The 23,297-nt window shown below is 51.9% G+C and overlaps 1 protein-coding gene across 5 annotated transcripts; it reads left to right on the top strand.

Moving 5' to 3' along the window:
* Nucleotides 1–5,956: 5,956 nt before the first annotated feature.
* Nucleotides 5,957–21,885, top strand: TAL1 (TAL bHLH transcription factor 1, erythroid differentiation factor). Of its 5 annotated transcripts, none has more exons than XM_066376216.1 (5): nucleotides 5,957–6,074; nucleotides 9,123–9,280; nucleotides 12,671–13,135; nucleotides 14,454–14,548; nucleotides 18,270–21,885. In XM_066376216.1, exons 3-5 carry the CDS (start codon nucleotides 12,672–12,674, stop codon nucleotides 18,722–18,724), a joined length of 1,014 nt encoding a protein of 337 aa, XP_066232313.1. In that variant the 5' UTR covers nucleotides 5,957–6,074; nucleotides 9,123–9,280; nucleotide 12,671; the 3' UTR covers nucleotides 18,725–21,885. The 5 variants fall into 5 exon arrangements, with proteins under 5 accessions (XP_066232313.1, XP_066232312.1, XP_066232318.1 ...); XM_066376215.1 differs by lacking the exon at nucleotides 5,957–6,074 and adding an exon at nucleotides 6,345–6,473; XM_066376217.1 differs by lacking the exon at nucleotides 5,957–6,074 and adding an exon at nucleotides 8,805–8,942.
* The last annotated feature ends 1,412 nt before the right edge of the window (nucleotides 21,886–23,297 follow it).

Here is a 23,297-nt window from a genome sequence, read left to right as displayed (position 1 = left end):
GTGTGATGGGCATTTGGGTTGTTTCTAGTTCTTAATTATAATGAATGAAGCTGCTATGAATATGTGTACAAGCGTTCCTGTAGGTGTATATTTTTTAATTCTCCCAAGAAGGTGTGTGTTTATAAACTATATGTTGATAAAGAACTGCCAAAGTGTTCTCCCAAGCGGTTGAGTCATTTTTGCATTCCCTTCAACAATGTAAGGGAATTCCAGCTGCTCCACGTCCTCACCAATACTTGATATCGGTATTATTAGTCTTTTAACTTTTAACCATTTTAGTGGGTGTGTCAGTAATCTCATCACAATTTTTGTTTCCATTTCCCAATGAGAGTCTGAGTATCATTTTATGAGATTGCAGGCTATTTGCCTATCCCCTATAGTGTCACAAAGGATTTAAACCAGGACATATCACAGTGCTATCCAGTGTCCAAGACTTTGAAGTAGTTTTCCCAAAATAGCAAATATTTCATTACAACTATCAGGAATGGAGAGGACATTGGGTCCAAGCTGATGTGGGTGCCACCAGATGAGTCACTTTGGATGAGATAAGTCTCTTTCCTCATCTCTTAAGGTTGGGGTCACGGCCTGGCAGGGTTAGTGTGGTAGATGAAATGACAGAACAGAACAAGGAGAGGTGCAGGTAACACACAGCTTGTGCTCAGTTCATATAGTCCTCTTAAGTGATTCAAGGTCTGCCCGCAAGTATTTACTGGTACACAAGGGCCAGGGCCCTACCTGAGTGATGGCCAGGATCTATTTGCTAGCCAGAGGGCTGGTGGCCACAACATGTTCTGTCCTTTTCTGACAGCTTAAGAAACCATTGATAGCAGAGCTGTCTGGGCTTCTCTGTTTGGGAGAACAGATAAGCTTAGGCACATGTGAATGTTCCATACGTCTGGACGGCAGCTTCAGTCTTCTGTGTGCTCCTGTAAGAAGTGTGGGTTAGGGAAAGCAAAATGGCTTCAAAACATTAGGAAGATGCCTGACCAGGTGGTGGTGCAGTGGATAGAACATCGAACTGGGATGTAGAGAACCCAGGTTTGAGACCCTGAGGTTGCCAGCTTGAGCGCGGGCTCATCTGGTTTGAGTAAAGCTCACCAGCTTGAGCCCAAGGTCACTGGCTCGAGCAGTCTGCTGTAGCCCCACGGTCAAGGCACATATGAGAAAGCAATCCATGAACAACTAAGGTGTCGCAACGAAAAACTAATGATTGATGCTTCTCATCTCTCTTTGTTCCTCTCTGTCCCTATCTATCCCTCTCTAACTCTCTGTCTCTGTTAAAAAACAACAACAAAAAAACCACATTAGGAAGCACTTCTTTTTAAAAAAAATTTTTTTTAATTTATTCATTTTAGAGAGGAGAGGGAGAGACAGAGAGAGAGAGAGAGAGAGAGAGAGGAGAGAGACAGAGAGAGAGAAAGGGGGGAGGAGCTGGAAGCATCAACTCCCATATGTGCCCTGACCAGGCAAGCCCAGGGTTTCGAACTGGCGACCTCAGCATTTCCAGGTCGACACTTTATCCACTGCACCACCAAAGGTCAGGCCAGGAAGCACTTCTTAATACATTTAATCATTTCACACTGGTCTTTGCTACAGAGGAGGGTTATAAACTGGAGTGATGGTTCTCAGATCTTTGTGCACATCAGAAATCACCCGGACATCAGATTTCTGGGCCACCCTTGCTGAGTTTCTGATCTGCAGGCCTGCGTGGGCCTGAAAACGGGCTTTTCTAACAAGTTCCAAGTGAGGCTGATGGTCCACCTTGAGAATCACTGAATTAGAGTGAAATCCTCTCCATCCCTGAGAATCATGACGGCAGCGCTGAAGTTTGGAAGTACAGAAATGACTCTCCCCACATTTCAGTCTTAGAATTCTGGGCTCAGGCCTGCTTACCAATGGGGCAAGTGTTCTTCCAGGGCAAGCAATAGGGACAAAAATGGAAACAACGGTCCTATGGAAGGGGAGGGGAAAACAATGACATCTCCATAAATCAGGATTAAAAATAATCCTAAGAATACTATGGCAGATGGACAACTGTCACCTCCTGTCTGTAGAATTAGAAAAGAGAAACTCAGAGATTAAGTAACTTTCCTAGAAACACGCAGCTGGCAAGTGCGGGAGCAGGGCTGGGAACTGGGACTGCCTGACTGTTGCACTTGGTCTGCTGCCTTTGTGGCGGCACAGGCTGAGCCAGACTGCCCGAGGTATGCACCCTGGCTCCACCACTTAGCCAGCTGAGTGTTCTCTGCGAGCCGCTCAACCCCTCCGTGCTGCAGTTGGCTACCTACAAAATGGAGGTAATGGTAGTCCTTATTCTGCTGGGTCGTTGTCAGGATGAACTAAATTAATATTTATGAAGTGGTCAGGTCAGCACCTGGCACATGGTACTGCCATACACATGTACCTATGGCAACTAACCCTGGTTGCCCACCAGAGTGAACACACTGCTTTGCTCCAGAGGGCAGGCTCGAGGGAGAGAGCTCAGAGTTCAGTGGCCCCGAGAGTCAGGATAGGCAGAAATGAGAGCTTCGCACTTGGAGTTTAGGGAGAATCCAGCCTTGAGTGGGGGTGGGGAACAGATCAGAGGGTGGTGACAACGCCTCAGGCCCAAATATTGGCTTAGTTCTCTCCAGGCTGCTGAGCTCCAGAACCAGGCTCCAGACCAACCAGACTGGGTCCCAACCTCTCCTCTCCTTTGACACCCCCAACTGAGGAGCTCCGAGTTTCCTGCCCGCCAAGGTCCCTGCTTGGGGCGGGCGGAGGAGGGGTGGCATTTCCTGGCGGGGCCGCAAGCGGCGTCACCCGCTCCTGGACGCTGGGACAGAGCGCTGACCGACAGGCACCAGATGCTATTTCGGGCGGCTCCCCGCTCAGCTCGCAGTTTCCGTTTTTCCACCGACTGTCGGAAACGGGAAGAGGAGGGTGCAGACATCATGAGCCCCCAGCCCCAGGCGCTGACGGTGGGTGGGGAGGGGGGGTCGCCCGGCGGAGGGAAAGGTCTGAACCAGCTGGCAGAGGAGAATAGAGAGGGGATGGTGAACGTCACCTCTCCGGGCACACTCTGCGGCAGGACTGACAAAACCCTTGCATCCCTGTTTCTTCCCCAGGGCTCCTGGGCAAGGTCATTACCTGGTACACAAATAGCAGCCTGCAGGTGCCTCAAAGGTACCTAAAGTCAAGGAATTCAAAACCAAATGCAGAATCCTCCTCTATGTCCTTTGCCCTCTACGTGACCATCTAAGGAAAGAACCGATACCCCTGAGAGTGCCTGGATTTCTCCTTCCTCTACAGCCCCCAAATTCTTACAAACCCGGTTTTGTATCCTAAACACAGATCATCTTCATCTGCCTCTTGCCATCTCTTCTGCCAGCATCCCAGTCCATGCTCCAATCCCCTTTGCATGGGCATGCCATTGGCCTAAGAACTGGTGACCCCACGTCCTTCCCACCCTACACACCTCTTCTCCACCTTGCAGTCAAAGACATTCTAGAAATGCACATCTGATCCCCTATAGGACCCTACACCTCCCCTCAAACCAAATAAACTACATAAATGGTTCTCTCAAAGTCCTTTGAATTGTCCATAGGCTTGCTTATGTCATACCAGACTTTTTTTCTGTTCCTTTCATGAACCTGAAGCCCTTCTGCTCTAGCCCTCTACCCACCTAGAAGGTTCTCGATGCTCACTCCTCTACCCACCACTCAGGTCCCATTCATAGATCTGAGTCCAGGCATCATTTCTCAAGGAAGCATTCCCTGGCTGGGCTCTCTGATAGGGAAATGCCCAGCCCTTTTTTTGCAGGAGCTCAAAGACTTGCCCAATGGTGCCACAGCCCAAGGGTGGCAGAGCAGGGCTTTGAAGTCAGAATTATATGAGTCCAAACCTTTCTATAAGTGATGAAGCGAAGCAAAGGCAGTGGAGACCAGGGGAGGGAGAGGTGAAAGTCAACCACTTGCAGGGAGGTTTCAGGCAGGAAGTGACAGAAGATTAAGTCTGGAAGGATGATGTGAGAGGAGGAGGAGGACAATAAGGCAGAAGAAGGACAGCAGAAGCTAAGGCACAATGGAGGGAGAGTTTGGTTTGATAATAGTAAACAGGCAGGGTTGGAGCCATGGGATGGGGTGGGGGGCCACTGAACAGAACACAGAGGGCCCTCCTCAGGGTCCCTGCTGAGCAGTTTGTATAGCTGGGCCAGGGGAGGCCTTGTGGAATTAGACTCTTTTTCTCAGGGCAAGATGGCCCTTCCTCCATGGAATTCTGTAAAGGTTACCTGTACCCACATGGTCACCCTGACTTCCACCAGAGAGCACAAAAGGATCACAGGGGACAGATGGCTGCACTGAAGCAACTGGTCTTTATGGAGAACTGTCCTGATGGCCAAGGAGGGACCAGGACTCAGACTACAGTCACACTCTAGGCTCAGTCCTTGACAGGGACTGAGTCTGTGGCCAGGCAAAGGGCTTTCCCCTAATTATCAGGTCTAAAAAGAAGCTCAAAACCAGAGATTCTGGAAGGACAAAGCAGCCTCACATTGTGGGTTGAGCTGTGGACTGGGAACTGGAAACTTGAACTTGGGTCTTGGCTTTTCCTCTAGGTCACTAAAAGCTTTGGCCAAGTCACATCTCTCTATGCTTTAATTATTTTCTCTGTAATAATAGACACAACCCCCATACAGTGCATATGATGTCATCCTGGGCTCTGGGCTAGGTAAGATTTCATAGATTGCTGTCCTCACCATCACCTTTTACAGATCATTTTATTTAATCCTTACAACAACTCTGTGAGGTAGGTATTATCTCCTCATTTTATAGATGAAGAAACTGAGGTTCAGAGCTAAGTGACTTGTAAGATTTGAACTTGTGCTATTTCTACTTCACCTTAAGAAAATAAACCCAGATACCTTCCATGGGCTGAGCCCCAGTCGCCTGCCTCTCCCTTAACCCAGATTTTGACCCTACAGTACAGATTCTTGTTGTCAATGAGTAGAGCCCAGATTCCTCCTCCCCCAAGCCTAAACTCTATCTGCCCTTCTTTGTCACCTGGGCTCCAGAGAAGACTCTGGTGCTAAATTTGCTTCAAACCCATACTCCACCACTCACTACATATGTAACATTGGGGAAATTACTTTTATTCCCTGTGCCTCAGTTTCCTCACCTGTCAATTGAGAATATTAATAGCACCAACCTCTCAGAATTAAAAAAAAAACTAAATGAGTTAATATCTGTAGAGTTCTTAGGACAGTGCTTCAGTAGCAAGATTAAAATGTTTAAAATATTATGGGAGAATAATATTCCTGGGCTCTGATCTCAGCCTGAAACGCAGTAGGATGGACATTTTAATCTCTCCACTGACAGCAGTTCTGCCTCCATAGAGCGCCTGGTGTGAGCTCAGTCCTTGACACTCCAGGCAAGCAGGCTCCATTTTAGAGCAGAAAAAGAGCCAGGGCTGAAGAAGGTGGGATATCAGGGAGTAGCTGCCCAGCAAAATCTGGGTGTCTAGGACACTGGAGAAAGAATAAACAGTATTGTAGGGAAGGGTTGGGAATGATGGTTTTGGTGTCCTGGTCTTCGGAGGCAGGGACAGAGGGCTGGCTTGGGAGTCGCTGAAGAAAGGTGTTTGGAAGGCCGAGGGAGGGTCTGAGGTGGTGGGGAGCCCGGTTTTTCCCAAGAGGCCTCAGGATCAGAAATGGGGCTGGACCAGCCGGGTCCTAGACAGCGCGCCCGATTCTCTGCGCCGCGCATTCCGGAGCCGGTCCCAGCTCCACGCAACCAGTCCCCACTCCCTCCGGTGAAATTGCCAAATTAAAATGAATCATTTGGCCCATAATGGCCGAGGCGCTTATCGAGGGCGAGCGGACCCGCGGCAGCGCCTTATCTCCGCGGCGCACACCGCCCCGGCGCGCCTCGGCCCATGCTAACGAGGCCTGGAACGTGAGCGGGATTAGAGCGAGTTAGTGGAGGAGCCGAGTGCGGCGCGCGCGCGGGCGGCGGGCGGGGTGCAGGGGGCGGGGAGGGCCTCCGCACTAAGGACCAGGCCTCAAAATGGCCACACGCATCCCCGCGTAGCTGCAAAACGTGAGCATTCACTCTGGTCTTTTTCTAGAGGGAAGCAACCTACGGCCTCCCACGGAATTCCCCATCCATTTCCCCCCACTTTCCCCACTCACAGAAGAGCTCTTCGCTCCTTTTTCCTCGGTTTCTTCCGATGGGGGGCATTTTCCACGGACGCCGTCGCGCTCGCCGCCGCCGCCCCTCCCGCCTCGGAGACTCTCTTCCTTCCTTCCCCTTTTTCCTTACGCAATATACAGAAATGCGCGAGGCGGTGGTTGGTTTTCATTTCTTCGTGGTTGTGTGCATGCGGTGAGATTGTGCGAGTGTGTGTGTGAGCGGCGGGCAGTGTAGACTTCTACCGAGTGTGGTCTTCCAGGCGATCAGTTGTGTCGTTCGGAGTGGGATGGTGTCTGCGCTGTTTGGGTGTGTACATTTGGATTCTTCGGGGCCCTTCTGCGTTTTCATCGTTGTATATAATCGTTTGCCTTCTCGACATGGGTCTGGTTCTGTCCGAATAGTTTCGTTGTTGTGTTGGGCGTATGTGATCTTGACTAGGCGGGGTTGTGTGTCCGTGAGCGGTTGCGTTTGACCGATTTCGTTGTGTCGTGTTGGACAATGTGCGGGCCTGACCATGTCGGTTTGTGGGGCAGAGTCGAGTTGTGTTTACTCTGCTTCCCTTCTTGTGGGGTTGGACCATGTGTGGTCCTGTCCCCTGGGTTGTATGTCTGTGTGCTTGTGTCCTTTAAAAGTGCATTCGCACATCGTTGGTGGGTAGCGGGGAAGGAGCGAGAGATGGAGGCGCAGACTGAGGCGGCATGGGGGCGCGGAGAGAGGTTTCACAGTTTATTACAAATTATGATGTATTTGGAAGCCAGTGTTGGTTGGATGGGCAGACGGAGCCCGATCGGAGGCTGCTCTGTCCAGAGGCCACTCTGTGCCTCGGTGTTTCAGGGTTTTGCGAGTGAGCGGGAGGCTCTTCCAGGCTCCACGCTGAGCAGCTCTCAAGGCCAGTGCCTTCTAGTCGGTCGTCTCCGGTCTGGTTTCTGCGGCACTTGGGCTTTGTCCATTTCTGGTCAGTTTCGCGGATACAGCCGCTGGGGTCCACCCAAGAGGACGTTGCCCGGGAAAAGACAATGGGCACGTTCTCCAGGCCTCGCGCCTAGTGTGGTGACCCTCAGGATCCTCTCCGAGGAACATTTTCCCAACCCCTCCCTGGTGCGCGACATTCCCGCGTGGGTCGCGTACCCGTTGTATCGGGTGACCGTGACCGAACTCCGAGGGACAGGTCCATGCTGCCCTAGCTCTGGAAGAAAGGGTTTTGTTTTGCCAGTTCTTGTGATTGCTAATGTCATCATCATCATCTTATTTTAATTAAAATAGTTGTCCAGGAGCAAAGCGCCTTTTTCTTTTAGATTTTTTGGCTCCATAACAAAGCATCACGGCTTCCTCCTAGCAGCTCTGTTTTTGTTTGTTTGTTTGTTTTTAATTGCTGGGTTTAGGGGAGGGAGAGAAAATGGAGAGGGATGGACACAGAGACTCAGTCGTACAGCAAATGTTAATCCGGACGTCAGACACCGGGAATGAGTGGATTTCCCTTCTTCTCACCCCTCCCCCATGTCGATCATAAGAGGAGAAAGAAAATTTCCCGCATTGTATTGAAACCACAGGGGAGAATTGCTCCTGTATTTCCACCAAAGTCGAAAGGGAGGGAGAGATGGAAGCCTTTGCTTAATACAAAACTTCTATGAGTGATCATAAACTGGACGATTTAGCCAAAACAAATTAAATAAAACCCCTTCGGAGTGTGTGTGTGTATGTGTCTGTGAGGAAGTGGGGGGGGTAAACTAAATCTACACCCTGGGAAGCAGTAATGTTTTTTTGGTGTTTTTTTTTTTTTTTTTTTTTTTTTTTTACCCTTATTCCCTTCGCCTTGTTTATTGCTGCGAGGAATTATTAGAATTCTCCCCTTCTCTGTCGATCTGAAAACCGAAAAATCGAAATTCGTTATGTAGGGATGGTTGAAGGGAGTCAGAAGTTATTGCCTTTCTTCCTTTTCTAAAATTGAACTTATCGTGGTGACATTGGTTAATAAACCATACAGATTTCAAGCGTACAACTCAAAAAAACATCATTTGCATACTGCATCATGTGCTCGTCGCCCAAAGTAAAGTCTTTCTGTCTCCGTATCTTTCTTTTCTTTTTCTTCCTTTTCTTTTTCTTTCTTTTTTTCTTTTTCTTTCTTTCTTTCTTTCTTCCTTTCTTTTCCTTCCTTCTTCCTTCTCTTCTTCTTCCTTCCTTCCTTTTCCTTCCTTTTTTTTTTTCTTAATCATAGGAAGAAAAGAAGGGTCCTGGATAGATAAAATACGCTGCCGTCTCCCATTTTCTTGGACCCGCGCGGTTATGGCTCCTTTCCTGCGGGAAAGCAGTCTTTTAATTAGGTTCTAGTTTCGCTTTGGGCTGGAGGTGGGGTGGAGGTCATGGATGGAGAGAATAGGGGAGTGCTCAGAGGTTCTGCGCGGACCAGGGTTTAAAGACTAGATTCCCTTTTTATGACAGACACCCCCCCCCAGCTACACACACACACACCACACACACACACACACACCACACACACACACACACACACACACACACACACACACACACACACACACACACACACGCTGCTGACGACTGCGCGCTGTGGCCGCAGCTCCGGCCTGACCCCGATTCAGGAACCAACCGCGTAGACCCCTCAGCGCTTAGGACACAGCCTCGGCCACAATGAACCAGACATCCCGGCTGGAGGGTCGGAAAATGTTCATGGCAGACTGTAGCGAGGCTGTTGTTGTGGTTGGACTAAACAGTTATTCCTGATTGGTCAGGTGTAGGGTCCTTTTTCATGGAGTGGGGGTAAGCTTCAAACACCTGCAGGTTGGGGGCGGAAAGCTGCTTCTCGAGTCCCTGGGCTGGTTGGCCAGGACGTGAGGTAATTCCCAGCCACTGACCCCCATTTCTCTCTTTCCCTCCCTCTCGCCCTCCCTCTTTCTCTCCACCCCCATCTTTCCTGGAAACTCGATTTGGGCGCGGCAGACCGCCCAGGACCACACCGCGGCCTAACTGCCGGTCTCTCCGCGGGAGCGGGGGAGGCAGAGACCCCCGTCCGCGCCCCGGACCTCGGCCGCCGCCCCTCTCGGGCGGAGGAGGGGAGAGCCTGTTCAGAGGGGCCCGGCTCTCTAAATATGCCCCAGGTGAGTGTGGGGGACGGGGTCCCTGGACGCGGTGCTCAGGAAGGCCTGTGTTCCGGCCCGGGTGGGAGGCTCAGGACAGGGCACAGTCCAGTCCCAGCCGGGGGGACACGGGGGGACGAACCCAGAGCGGAGGGTCCGGGCTCTGGTTCCACAGCTGCCTGCGGCCTCCACGGCCTCAGCAGGGCCCTTTCCTCCTTCGACTCTCGGTAAAAACAGCTCGTTCTTTTTCTTCCTAAACTAGTAAAACAGAACCTCAGTCTCGCAGGGTGCTCCCAGCGGTTCTGTGGACATTCCCCAAGGCGCCTAACTCTGGGCGGCTGTATCCGGGTGGTGCCAGCCGCCTGCGCAGGGGACCCGGCGGCAGGAAGAAGGCCGCAGCCGTCCTGGCTAGTGCAGCCCGACTCGGGTGGGCCCTGAGCGGGGCTGCAGGCCTAGGGTGGGGCGCAATGGGCCGCCCCTCCCCTCGGTCAGCCCCAGGCTGAAAGTGGTTCTATTCACTGTCGGTGCTGGTTCTTGGAGCGCTTGCGGCTCCCCCAGGGGGTCGTGCGGGTGTGGGTGCAGTGTGGAGACTAGAAGCTGGGTCAAAGGCGGTGGCTCTGGCCCTAGACACGGTGGAGGCTGTTTATCATATAAGAAATTCTCCGTTTCAAAATTGGGAGCTGCTTGAGACCGATGCTCCTCCCTCCTGCCCCCCAAACACAGGCGCACAGACCAGGCGCTCCCGGGACCCCCTGACTTGTTCAAGCATAGGAAAACGCTCTGGTGGTTGGAAACGGGAGATGAAAATTCAGTGTTGGGTGCTGCGAGCTGGGTCTTGGCTGCACAAAGACAGATAAATTGTAATGGTCCGGTTCGCTAGTGCCATTCCGTTTGAAACCTTCTCCCTCTTCCTTCATCCTCCCCAAATAAAAATAAATAAAAATCACCTAGGCTTTCTTCTTAGTAATCTTAAACGAAGCCAAGTGATGGGATCTAGTCGCTGAAAACTGACAACCAAAAGTGCTTGTGAGCCCTCCTGGGGCATCCTTTGGCCTGGGTGATACTGGTCGCAGAAGAGCCCTCTGGGTTTTCCTGAGGTCCCAGGAGGGGCAGGGAATGGTCCACCACAGACCCTGGGGACCAATCATAGGTTTCCCACAGGGAGCTTGCGAGAGATATTAATTTATAGGCATCTGGAGAGGGCATTTGGGGCCAGGGTCAACTCATATGGAATATGTACTCTCCTTACCCCTCAGGGATCCGCTCCTACACTGAGCAGAGGAGCTTCAGAATTAATCAGAGGGCATAAATATGTCATAAGGAGAGCTTGAGCTCAGTCCGGGGATTGCAGTGCATACCGTTTACCACTCGGTTAGAAACTAGGGCTGAAGCATGTGTCACTGGGCACACCACGCATTGGGACAGTAAGGCAGGGAGCCAGCACCTTGGGGCTTGTGTATTTTGCCACGGAATGGTGTGTTTCTGGTGCCTTTCATTGCTTCTGCGGAAGCCAGCAGGACCTACGGGTATACCTTGGGTACCTTTCTAGTGGCCGCAGTGTCTTGGCAGTCCCATTCTGTGGATACAGAGCTATTGTTTCCTTCATAATCGTACACTGGCTTCCAGTGAAGCATTGCCAACCCACTGCCTTTGCAGGTCTTATACACCAGGTCTCAGGCAATTTTGTTTCTGGGCTGGGCCTCAGGGCTGGCCCACCCAGGGAAGGAGTGAAATCTGACTTGCGATTCTCCATCGACTTGTGTGTCTGGTGGCAATTGAGCTGAGCTTCAGAAGAGATTTTAGAAAGTCCCGTTTCTCTTCTGGAGTGGGAGGATGGTGGCCAGGCCGACTCTGATCTTGAACAGTGCAGTAACAGAATGGGAGCTCAATGGCTGCCATGAATGATTAGATGGACTCTGCTTAGGAGTAAGTTGGCTTTCTGTGAATTTATTTTCTGCTATAAAATACCCCAATTACATAAGTCTGAGAACAGAAACTTTATTTTGAATATCTTTTCTTTCTTTTTCTTTCTTTCTTCCTTTCTTTATTTTCTTTCTTTCTTTCTTAAAGAAAACAATTTACAAGCAACCCTAATCTCTGGGCCTAGAGTCTTCCAATTTTTTGTTTGAGTTCTTGGTAGAATCTGGCTCCACTGGCTTCAAAGAAGGGTGAGGAAAGAAATGGAATGAGTGCTTGTGGGGCAGTGGAGCCTCTGTGGTGGCCCTGGAGTGCTGTTGTGGAGGAGAGGAGTGTCCTTGCCAACAGGGCTATATATGAGAGGTCATACATGGAGGAGTATGTTGGCAGAGTAAGATCAGAGCTCTGGTCCTGATCTTGCAAATTGTGTGACTTTGCGCAAGGCAGCAGCCCCTGGATGGCCCAATCTCCAAGTCAATAATGATGCTTACTTGAACCTTTGTGCGGTGCTTTTAAAAGCATAAGGAGGTATTTCCCAGAGGCCAACACCTAGGCAGAATGTGGAAGAGTTCAAGGGCCTTTATGACACCTCTTCCCATGTGTGGATGGGAGCCCAGACCCCAATAGCCTCAGGGACACCCTTTGAACGCTCAGGCTCCATACTGCCTCAGGCAGGCCTCTCTTCCAGACCCCACCTGACTTCTGAGTCCAGCTGAGCAGAAGAGGCTGGAGTGTGTAGAGAGGTAGGGCTCAGATCATCTTCCTGATGTCTCACCTCCAGTCCTGGTTGCAGTAAAAGGCGCCTGGGGTTTCCAGCCGCTGCACAGAACACACCGTGGATTTGCTTAGTGTTGAAAGGAGGTGTTGGTCCCCCCGGATCATTCTCTGGCAGCTCCAGCAGAATGGATTGCAAGCCTTGTAGCCTCCATTCCCTAAACTCCCTGCTTGCACCCACCAGGTTTCTAGGTATGTGTGTGGTTGTAGGTTGCAGAGGTTTTTAAAGCACCACATCTCCCCGGACAGATTCCCCGCCAAAACCAAAAGGGGGGCGGGAGGAACTCGGTCGGGGATTTGTTCCCTCCTCTTCCCTTGCGGCCTGAGAAGGGGGACGGGGGTGACATTTCTCTCTCGCTTCTTTCTACATTTCCTTCCTCCTTTTCTCCCTTCTGTTTGTCTTTCGCTGGTTGTATCCCTTTACTTTCAATGTCTTTGTCGTCTTTCTCCATCTCTGTCCTTTTAGCCCTCAGTCTGTGTCTCCCAGGCACCCTCCCTTCTTCTCCCAAACCAGACTGCACTTCTCTTCCTCCCCAGTCCCTCTAAGGCTTTAGGCCCCGAGGGCCAGTGTGTGTCACGTGGCTCTTAAGTTTGTCGCCTTTTCTCACGTCTCGGTGCCTGAGTTTCTCTTTCTGCCTTCACCCCCTTAACCCACCCCACGTCGGTAGACTGGGGCGGTTGTTAAAGAGGGCGTCCGCTTGTTTCTCTGTCTGCCGGCAGGATGACGGAGCGGCCGCCGAGCGAGGCGGCACGCAGTGACCCCCCACTAGAGGGACGGGAGGCGGCCGAGGCCCGCATGGCGCCCCCGCACCTGGTCCTGCTGAACGGCGTCGCCAAGGAAACGAGCCGCGCTGCCCCAGCCGAGCCCCCAGTGATCGAGCTGGGCGCGCGCGGCGGCCCGGGGGGCGGCTCCGCCGGTGGGGGCGGCGCCGCGCGAGACTTAAAGAGCCGAGACCCCGCAGCGGCTGAAGCGCGCCATCGAGTGCCGACCACCGAGCTGTGTAGACCTCCTGGGCCCGCCCCGGCGCCCGCGCCCGCGCCCGCTCCCGCTCCCGCTCCGGCCCCGGCGGAGCTGCCCGGCGACGGCCGGATGGTGCAGCTGAGTCCGCCGGCGCTGGCGGCCCCTGCCGTCCCGGGCCGCACGCTGCTCTACAGCCTCAGCCAGCCGCTGGCCTCGCTGGGCAGGTCAGTGCCCGGCGGGAGGGCGCAGGGGGGAGGGCGGCGGGCAGGGGGCTCCACGTCTGCACTTAGGGGATGCGTGGTTGGAGCTCAAGAAGAGAGAGGGGTGGGTGTTTTAAACTAATGGGCGTCAAAACCTAGAAGCTGGCGTGAGGAAGGAGCCCGCTGTGAGAGTGTTTGGGAGTGAGTGCGTGCCCGCGCGCGCGAAGGCAGATGTGAGGGTGCCTTGTGACTGCTGTGGCGCACCGGGGTGTGGGTCAGCCGAGCAGGGAGAGCGCAGGCATGTGGCTGGTCGGAGTAGAAGCACGATGGGCAGTGTGGTTGTAGGGTAGGGTAGGGGATGACAGGAGGGAGTCTGGTGAATGTGGGAAACAGGCAAGAGTGTGTCTGAATGTGCTCCATTGTGAAATTCTGGAAGCTGCAGCCCTCTGGGGACAGGTAAGAGATGAGGATCTGAGGGTGATTGGGAGTGGCCCCCTCCTCTGCTTCTGAATCTCTGCTCCAGGGCCTGCCTTGGGAGTGGATCCCTTTCTCCTCTTCCCAGCCCCTCTGCCTCTTGTTGTGGTCTCTGCCCCTTGGTGTGAGGGTGTCCATTTCCTGCTGAGGCCACTGAGATGGTGGAAAGACAGAGGCAGTGTTGGGGTGGGGACAGGCAGGGATATGTGGGCCAGTCAGAGAGTCTCCAGACTGACTGGAGCAGGAGACTCCAGAAAGAAGCTGTAGAGAGCCCAAAGTGGGTGATGAGGGGAGGTGGTAATGTCAGCGGTGGTGAGTCAGGGTTTCCTGTCTGTTGTCTGTCCACAGACCCCACGAGACCAGGATGAAGGTGGGAGGAGGTTGTGGGGAGGGGACACTGTGCCCTTTTGTGGTGCTGGAGTTGCACAGCACCAAGTGTGAAGGCCATGTCTGCCTGGGTGAGCACCTGTTTGAGAGTGGAGGTTGTCTGTGGATTATGTGCTTGGATTGGGGGAAGGGAGTATGTCTATTTGTAGTGTGTGTGTTTATTTTTGTGTTTGTTCCATATGTTCACCTCTGATTCAGTGTGTGTGTGTGTGTGTGTGTGTGTGTGTGTGTGTGTGTGTGTAAGGATATGTGGATGTGTGACCCTTGCTAGTTTCACCTCAGAGAGAGGGTGGGAGCTTTCTGTGTATTCTTGTGAGTGTGTATTTGTGTGTGTTTCATGCTCCCTCTATCCCCAATTCAGATGTCAGGGGACCAGGGTTGCCCTTGTATTTCCAGGGATGGCGGGCTCAAGGATATGCAGGATTGCTAAGGAGCCTCTATCCTATATGTAATCTTACGGTCTGCCTGCTCCTTCCCACAGTGGGTTCTTTGGGGAGCCAGATGCCTTCCCTATGTTTGCCACCAACAACCGAGTGAAGAGGAGACCTTCCCCTTATGAGATGGAGATTACTGATGGTGAGTCTATCTGACCCTACCTTTGTTATTTGCTCCTCATACTAGTTAGAACCCCCTGAAGGAGGGATTGTGGGGACTACTCCTAGGTGTCTCACATGTATGAGCAGGCTACCTTGGAACCCCAAATTGCTGGAAATGCCTTGTACCTGAGCTGGGACTAGGGAAAAGGGGACACGGGCGTGAAGACACATTGTTCTTAGAGGTTTAGCCCAAACCTCTAAGGGTCAGTTGCAGTCCCCACCCAGCTCCATTCCTACATGTGGCAGGGATCTAGGGGGAGGGCAGAAACACAGGGTGCCCCTACACTGAGTACCAACCCTCAGGGATTCCCTGCACTTCCTTCCAAGACCTTTTTGGAGTCTGGAGTCTGCTCCTTGGGTGAAATTGCACCTTCAAGGCTCTCCTTCTAAGTCCTTGTATTGTGGAACTTTCTTATTTCTTGTTCCACACTCAGGGTTGAGACCTAGAGTTCCCTTCCTGACACCATAGATTCCATACTGCCCCTTCATTTCCCCTAATAATGGCAGGCCTTAGCCCTGCTATTATTTACTGTCTAAGTAGTCTTTGGCCCTGAACTTGGGGGGAGAGGTTGACTGAGTGCATTTGGAAGACCCCTTCCCTCTTCCCAAGGTTGACCTGATGTAGCAGCCAGCATCAGGGGGCTGGAGAGCAGTCTTTTCAGAACTGATGAATGTGGACGGGAATCCCTGGTGCTCCCAGTACGCAGCCTGGCTGGGGCCTGGGCTCCTGAAGAAGGGTACCTGAGGCCTTGGAGCCAGGCTGGGGTTTATGCAAGGGACCAGCGGGAGGGAAGTGTTTGAGCTGGAGCTTGTGGAGGGGAGTCCTCTGTGGTCTTCTGGAGAGGAGAGGGCTGGAGTCTGGACAAGGAACAGACCTCGGAAGACCCAATCAGCCTGGGGCACTGGCGTTTAGGGCCAAGAGGGAAGGGTGATGGGGAGTTAGTGCTGCTAGGTTAGAGAAAGGAGGTAGGTGTACCAAACAGGAAGTAGGCAGGAGCAGCCCTGAAGTTCCCCAGGGAAGAGATATTTTCTACAGAAGCAACAGAAATCAGGCAAAGAGAAGGGGAAGGCAGTGGAAAGGGGGTGAGGGTTTGATGGGAGTGCAGGAGGGTTAGAAAAGCCATTACCCATAATGTTGCCAATAGTTACTGAGCATCTATTCTGGGACCAACTAGAGAGAGACAGAAGACGCACAGGATAGACAGACTCAGGGAAGAGGAAGGTGTGGAGAGGTGGGTAGTTCTCTGGGAAGGAGCGAGAGAAGAGTGAACAGAAATGAGGGTAAAGGGAAGGGTGTGAGGGCGCAGGATCAGTCCACAGACTTTGAAATCAGAAACTTAACCAAGAGGAGCACATAGTAGTGGAACTAATGCAAGGTCTAAAGTCAGGACCTGATGTGGTTCCCATTGCTGAATTTCTCTGGGCCTTGGTTTCCTCATTTGTGAAGTGGGGAGAATAGCTTCCTCACATTATTAAAGTGTACAGTGGGGTAAAGTTTTTAGGGCCTGACTCAGGGTAGATGCTCCTTCTGGAGCCTGTCTACCTCTCGCTGTGACAGCAGTTATAATGTCCCCTGTCCCCACCTATCAGCTCCCTCAAGATCCGCTAGCATCAGTCATGGAGCAGGGGCTGGCTGTCCCTGTATCACAGCTGAGAGATTCCCTTCCACTTGTTCTGGAGGTGAAGAACAGCAAGTTTTCACTCTGAGGCACCTAGGGTAGGACTGCCCAACAGGTGTGCTGTGTTTTTCCCTGCCTGGGTCTGGTCTTTGGCAAAGAGTCAGCTGAGCTGAGGCCTGCTGGGGTTTGGAAAGACAGCTTCAGAGACACTGTGGCTGGGGTAAGTGATCCTCCCCAGGAAAACATGGATGTCTGTGTATGTGTGTGTTTGTGTGTTTGCACGTGAGCATGTGTAGGAGAGAGATGGTCAAGCAGGAAGTGTTGGCACGGATGAGCTGGGCCATCCTTGGAGGCAAGGTCTGCTCTGTCCTGGCCTCAGTGTTAGCTGTGAAATGAGCAGTGCATCTCAGGAGATGTCCTGACTTTTCCTTTCCTCTTCTTCCCTGCCCAAGTTTCCACATTCTAAGGTCTGGTTCCAGGGGTCAGAGGAAGAGAACAACCAAATATGCTGGTGTTGGCAGTTAGAGCTTCCTAAGGACTGCTGGGAGCTCAGCCCTGTGTTGGCCCAGGTGCTCAGAAGCACCAGCAGGGCCCACCTCAGTCTTCCCTGGCTTTGGGAATTCCAGGTCAGGCTTGGATGTGCACAGTATTTACCTCAGTCTTCCCTGGCTTTGGGAATTCCAGGTCAGGCTTGGATGTGCACAGTACTTTGCATACTGTACGTGCTAGAAAGATACATGCTAGTATCTGCCACCGCTCTGCAAGTCTTAGTGCACGAATGCTAGTGAGTATTGGCTCAGTCTATAATCAGTGCATTGTAGACCTGGAGAGACCGAGTCAGCCCTCATATGCCTACCTAGAGCCTCAGGTTGAGCCTGTGTGTGGTCGTCTGTCCACTCCTCTCCTGGGGGAGTGAGCCTACAGTGTAAATCCTTTTCCCTTTGGTCTCTCCTCTCTTCTCCATTCCCCCACCTGCCAGTAAGATCAGTCAGCAGACATTTACTAAACCTTTTGTACTTTCTATCACCCTTAGACTAAAATCCCTATGCCTTACTGCAGCCCTGTGGGATTGGACTCAGCCTACTCTGATCTCACCCACACTAATCCAGCCAGGCTGGCTTCAGCCATTTTTCAGCTCAGGGCCTTTGCACATGCCATTCCCTTTTCCTGTCCCAGGTTGGCTCTTCTTCAGCCTTAAGTTCTTACCATATAGATGTCACCTCATCCAAAAGGCTGTCCCCAACCAACTCAGCTAAATACAGTAGCTCCTTTCTATCTTTTATTTACATTCAGCCTCCTGTTTGTTATCTGTTTGCTACTTGTTTATCATTTGTCATCCTGCTAAAATATAAGCCCCAGTAGGGCAGTCACTCTGTTTTGTTCACCATGTTTCCTTAGTGCCTGGCACAATGCCCAGTTTTTAGGAAATAACTGATACACAGATAATAATAGCTAATGTTTATTGAACAAATGTTTAATCCAAGGTGGGTATTGTTGTAAATACTTGGCCTGGGTTAGTTATTAGATCCATGTGATAATCTTATACTTGAGTGACTAGTATTATCTCCATTTTACAAATGATGAAGCTAAGGTAGAGAGAGTTTAAGCAACTTGCTCAGCATCACTGTCTAGTGAGTAATAGTCAGGAACTGAACCCAGAAAATCTAGCTCCAGAGTTTGTCTCTGTAACTGGTGCAAATAGCCTCTTGGTACAAGTGAGTGAATGAAGGAATGAATGATATGAGGATGTCCCTAAATGTCTCACAGCCAAGAGAGAGAGAGAGAGAGAGAGAGAGAGAGAAGCACAGAAGCATACAGCAGTGATTAAGAGTAATGGAGAGCCAGGGATTGTAGGGACATGGTGGATGGTTAGATGTCTAGAGGGGATGAGAGGAGTACTCAGAGAGAAGGAAACAGATGAACTGGGTTTTGAAGAATGAGTAAGAGTTTTCTAAGTAAACAGAGAGAAGGCATTCTAGGTTTCCCAAGTTTCCAATGGATGATTTATCTCCTTCCTCATAGGAGAAAATCCTGAGGAGATTTCCAACCCATTCCCCTAACCCTTGTACTCTCGCCCTCCAGGTCCCCATACCAAAGTTGTAAGGCGCATCTTCACCAACAGCCGAGAGCGATGGCGGCAGCAGAATGTGAATGGGGCCTTCGCTGAGCTCCGCAAGCTGATCCCCACGCACCCCCCAGACAAAAAGCTCAGCAAGAATGAGATCCTCCGCCTGGCCATGAAGTACATCAACTTCCTGGCCAAGCTGCTCAATGACCAGGAGGAGGAGGGCTCCCAGCGCGCCAAGCCTGGCAAGGACCCTGTGGTGGGGGCTGGCGCAGGGGGTGGCGGGGGAGGGGGTGGTGCACCTCCAGAGGACCTCCTGCAGGATGTGCTGTCTCCCAACTCCAGCTGTGGCAGCTCCCTGGACGGGGCAGCCAGCCCGGACAGCTACACAGAAGAGCCTGCACCCAAGCACACAGCCCGCAGCCTCCGCCCTGCCATGCTACCTGCCACTGATGGAGCTGGCCCTCGGTGATGGGTCTGGGACTATCCTGGGCCAGCCAGGAGGGTGCCCTCAGGCCGCTGGACTGTGGGCTTCAGGGCAGGTGGGTGAAGATTGGGCAGATCTGTAGTACAGCAACGGATTGATGAGCTTTCCTTGATGCCTGAACTCTGGGAAGCCCAACCTGTCCCTAGGGCTGGCTTTCTCATTTCCTGCCTCAGTAGGAGAACAGAAAAATGGAGCAAAGTGGTAGGTACTTTTTATGAAGACGGCACGGTCTTCCCCTTCCCCAAATCCTTAAGACTCCTCAAGTAAGAGGCTTGAGCGGCACTGCTTTTGGCCTGGAGCTTGGGAGCCCTGTCTTTGCTGAGACCTGGGGCTGTCAGCTCCCACCTGAGGCATTCAGCAACCTCTGCCTTGCCGTTAGCCCCTCCCAAACTGGCTGGGGTGGCTTTTGTGGTCACTCTGTCCAAATACATAGGTACCCAATAGCTGCCCATTTCTTGAGCCCCATCTTCACCCAGTCCTGTGTTGGTCCATCCAGCTTGCCAGCTGCTGCAGAGTCACAAGCCTCGAGGTGCCTTCTTCAGGGCCTGGTTGAAGAAGACGGCCAGTGGACCACCTGCTCCCAACTAGCTGGGCTAGAGGGTCAAAAATCCAGTAGCCCTTACTTCTTGCCCTGGAGAGTGAAGCTTTGCTTTCTCCCCAGTGAAACTTGCCTTCCTAATCCTTGTGGCTCTGGGGACCAAACCTACAGCCACGAGTGCCCTTTGGGCTTAATGTGAAGGCAGAGAAAGGAAAAATGATTAGAGGAAATTGAGCAAGCGCTGTTTGGGGGCACGTGGGCTTCAAATCCTGGTAACATGTCAGAGCTACTTGCCTGTGTTCTCAGCTACACATCACTGCAGTGAGCAAATGCCAGCATGCCGATGGGCGTGTGTTGGTGCTGAGCCCCAACTGTGCATTCCCCAAGATGCTCAGGGGGACCTTCCTGCTGCAGGGGTCTGTTAGCTAGTGGTCTGGTCGGTGTTCTAAACCAAACTGAGCACAAACTCTGTCCAAGAATACCTGGCATTTGGGATTTTTTTTCCCTGGCACTTGGGACTTTTTTTTTTTTAGGTCAGTGATTGGTAGGATCTTTAGGTCTTGATATGACCCAGGATCCAGCCCTACTTCTAGGACATGGGGAATCCAGTCAGGGACCAGGCCGCAGCCGAGACCCGAACGTGTGCACATTCATTTAGCAGAATAAACACCCCTCAACTGTGTAGCTCTCAGTCAAAATGGGTGTGTATGGGAGGCTGGCTTAATGCAATAGGAGTGTCCCCCTCCAAAAGTTGTACATGACATTTTTGTAAATCAAATCCTTATCCTTCATCTTTTAAAGAAATACTACCATGAGTCCTTTTGTAAAGTGAAGAATCCTTTTGTAGAGTGGACCACTGCCCCTCGTTGATCTCCTGTGTCAATCCAAGTGGTGGGACATGGTTTTCTTAAGGCTAGGCCTGCCTGTGACCTGCATTTCAAGCCCATGGAACAAACTGCACACAAGTCCTACATACCTGTCATTGCATCCCCAAGTCACCCCAGCCGTCTCCCCCCAGGCTCTGCCTTTGAGCTCAGAGAGGAGGGACCCTCTGGGCCTGCCCTGTCCGTGGCGCTGTGGAAGAACCAGCCCTGCGGCTGGCAGGAAAGACCCTCGCATGTGGGTTCAGCTCAGGGCTTGCCCTCCTGTGATGCGGCCTCAAGTGCAACGTAGCTCAGCCATTCGCAGACAGGGACTGAGTGATCCCTGTCCTCCTTCCTTTCTTTTTAAGTTGTGAGGCCCATTCTGTGGAGATGGGATGGTTAACCCCTGTAGCACTCTAACTTTCCATCCCATGTCAGCCCTCCAGAATCATATTTTAATGAACATTACGACTGGTTCCCTTCCAGCACTTGGAAGCTCCTGTGAGGGGTCCCATCTGGCCGAAGATGGAGCACCTGTCCTAAGGCTGTGTTTGCTTCCTGGTGGATTAGTTTGACTTGGGGCCACAGTGTGGATGGGTGGGTGGGTTTTAGGAGGTGGATCACACATTCTAGCGGGAGCACAAGCTTCTGGCTCCCTCTTCTCTAGACTGGCAATGTGACCTGGACATGTTATCTCTGTGAGTGTCAGTTTCTCAGCAGTGCCCTGGCTTGCCCATCTCCTAGCTGTGGTGTGGACTGCGTGGACTCAGGAACGTAGAAGCATTCTGAGGCCATAACAAACTCTGTGGCCCTCAGTAGCAATGCTGCAGAGGGGTTTCCCACTGTGAGTCCAGGACCTAGGCAGGGCCAGTCTGTCTGACTACACAGCCTTGGGTTATTTAGGTTCGGAATCACTTTTGCCTGAGTTATCCAGATAGTTCTCATTTCTCATGATTGACCTCATTTCTGTCTCATTCCACGGCCAGGTACAGAAGTGAAAATGGATAAGAGATATGGGAACATGGGCAGAATATGTGAAATGTAATGCAGTCACCTAAAATGGGCCGGGGCAGGGAGGCACAAAGTGTTGGGTTTGTAAGAACTAGAGAAGATCCGTATTTCATTTACATTTCCACCCCCCCACACACACACACCATGCCCTCCCCCTACCTCTGCCCCCTTTTCACCCATGAAAAAAATAGCATCATTCCAGGAATAATATCCACACAAAAGGAAACGCATGGGAAGGTGAAAAAAGACATGAAAACAAACATGACTGGAAGGACTCCCATCTTTCTAGAAAAATTTATATTCTTTTATTTGTAGTGGCAAACGACAAGATGGTACAACCTTTTCCTTTCCCCAAAACAAAACCAAGGGCACAGAATCTGTAGTCAGCCAAGAACTCTCTCGGCCTTTGGGGGCGGTCTGGCCGTACTTGTGATGTCAATGGTACGTGGCCCCCCGCCGAAGGCCTGCCCCTGCCCATGTACAGAGCGCAGTGTCCCTGCGGGCAGGCCCAGCACTTTCCGTCCGTGTTGTACTGTATGTGATGAACTGATGAATCATGTTGGTCTCTGCATTTTTCTGCAGAAGAGGAGTAACCGCTCCAGGTACCTGACCTTTGTGCAGCCCAGAGGCCAACGCTGTGGGCGTGTGACTCTTTAGCAACAAAACCCATGTGATGATGATGTGTGTATATATATAAGGATCTATTGGGAAGATTTCTAAATAAAAGTTTTACAAAGGGGGCTGGACTCTGTGTTTCCCCGATGTACCTGCGAAGCCTGAGAGTTGAGACGTTGAAAGGAAAGGTGCAGCAAGACCTTGTCTCCCCGGAGATGGGGGCCTCCAGGACTCACATGTTCTCTGAGGGGGAATCCCATGCCTCCCCGAGGCTTCCCTAGTGGGGGTTTCCGTTCTTCTCCCTCTGCCGGGCCCCACAGCGGGGGGCTCTTCTCAGTACCCACGCTCTCCACTCAGGGGTGCTCCACAGGTGTTCCCCTCTGTGTTGGGTCAGCTCCCCTGGCTGGGGCAGTTGCTTTGCTCTAAGTTCAAGACAGATTAAGGTCCTACCAAAGGAGGCTTCCAGGTTTCCTAGTGAGGATTGGGGGGTGCAGATCTCAGGTGGGGCTCCGGGATGGAGGTTGAGGCTTTGGGGATAGTGAATGGAGCTAGGATTGGGAATGGGAGTGCCATTCAGAGGTGGGACTCTGGGTTCTTGGGTGGCCTCTGTGCGCGGACTGTTGGATCTTCAGGGACCTCAGTACGTCAAGTGGTCATTTCCAAAGGAGTGCTAGTCCTCCTTACTTGAGTTCATTTGACAAATATTGACTGAGCACCTCTAAGGAGCTGGGTATTGTGCTAGGTAGGGGGGTCCAGCAGTGAAGGAAACATCCCTATTCTTGTGTTCCTTAAATTCTATCAGAGAGACAATAAACACAGACACACACACACAACCATCCTAAATGTGTCGATTATATAATAAGTTGGAAGGTGGTTAGTATTAAGGAAAAAAGATGTGCCAGGAAGGGAATCAGGGAGTCCGCAGCTAACGCTGGCTCCTTTGGGTGAGCTTATCTCTTCCTGCCAGGCTCAGATCCTGACGGCCTTGTCCTGGGTGTTCCCAACTGTAGCTATGAGGGCAAAAGCATGACAGTGCTTGGGGTCATGCTTTGGCCTGTATGGAAGCTTTTTGGCTTTTGGAAGACTGTGTGTCTCTCTCTAGCCCAGGGCCAGGAGGTCCCTGTGCAGCTGGGGTGGTGAGACTGAGCTCTGGGGCAGGGAGATCAGTGGGGCCTTGGTGGTGGTGGTTGTAGTTGGTTGTAGTGGGTGGGCCCTGGGCCCCGTGCCTGACCTGTGCTCACAAGCTTAAGGAGCCGCATGATGAAAGGATGAGAGAGACGGAGAAAGGAGGCCGATGAACAGTCAGAGAGGTAGGAGAACACTGGAACAGTGTGGCATTGCAGAGGCTAAAGCAAACACGTGGCTTAGCCAAGCCCAAGGCCTCTGAGGGTTCAAGCAAAAAAGAAAAAAAAAAGGGCCTGAAGTGTTGACTGGATTTGGCAGTGGGAGGTCACTGATGACTCTGGTGAGAACAGTGTCAGGGAGGGGTAGAGGCGGCAGCCTGACGTGGATGGTGAATGGGAAGGAGGAG

The sequence above is a fragment of the Saccopteryx leptura genome, chromosome 3 (assembly GCF_036850995.1).
Source record: "Saccopteryx leptura isolate mSacLep1 chromosome 3, mSacLep1_pri_phased_curated, whole genome shotgun sequence".
Taxonomy (NCBI): Eukaryota; Metazoa; Chordata; class Mammalia; order Chiroptera; family Emballonuridae; genus Saccopteryx; species Saccopteryx leptura.
This window is presented reverse-complemented; position numbering and strand designations above follow the sequence as displayed.

Excerpts from the sequence above, each read along its gene's own strand:
- TAL1 (XM_066376216.1), top strand. The coding sequence starts at position 12,672 with ATGACGGAGCGGCCGCCGAGCGAGGCGGCACGCAGTGACCCCCCACTA. Across the intron at positions 13,136-14,453 it reads CCGCTGGCCTCGCTGGGCAG|TGGGTTCTTTGGGGAGCCAG; the intron begins GTCAGTGCCCGG and ends TCCTTCCCACAG. Across the intron at positions 14,549-18,269 it reads TGAGATGGAGATTACTGATG|GTCCCCATACCAAAGTTGTA; the intron begins GTGAGTCTATCT and ends CTCGCCCTCCAG.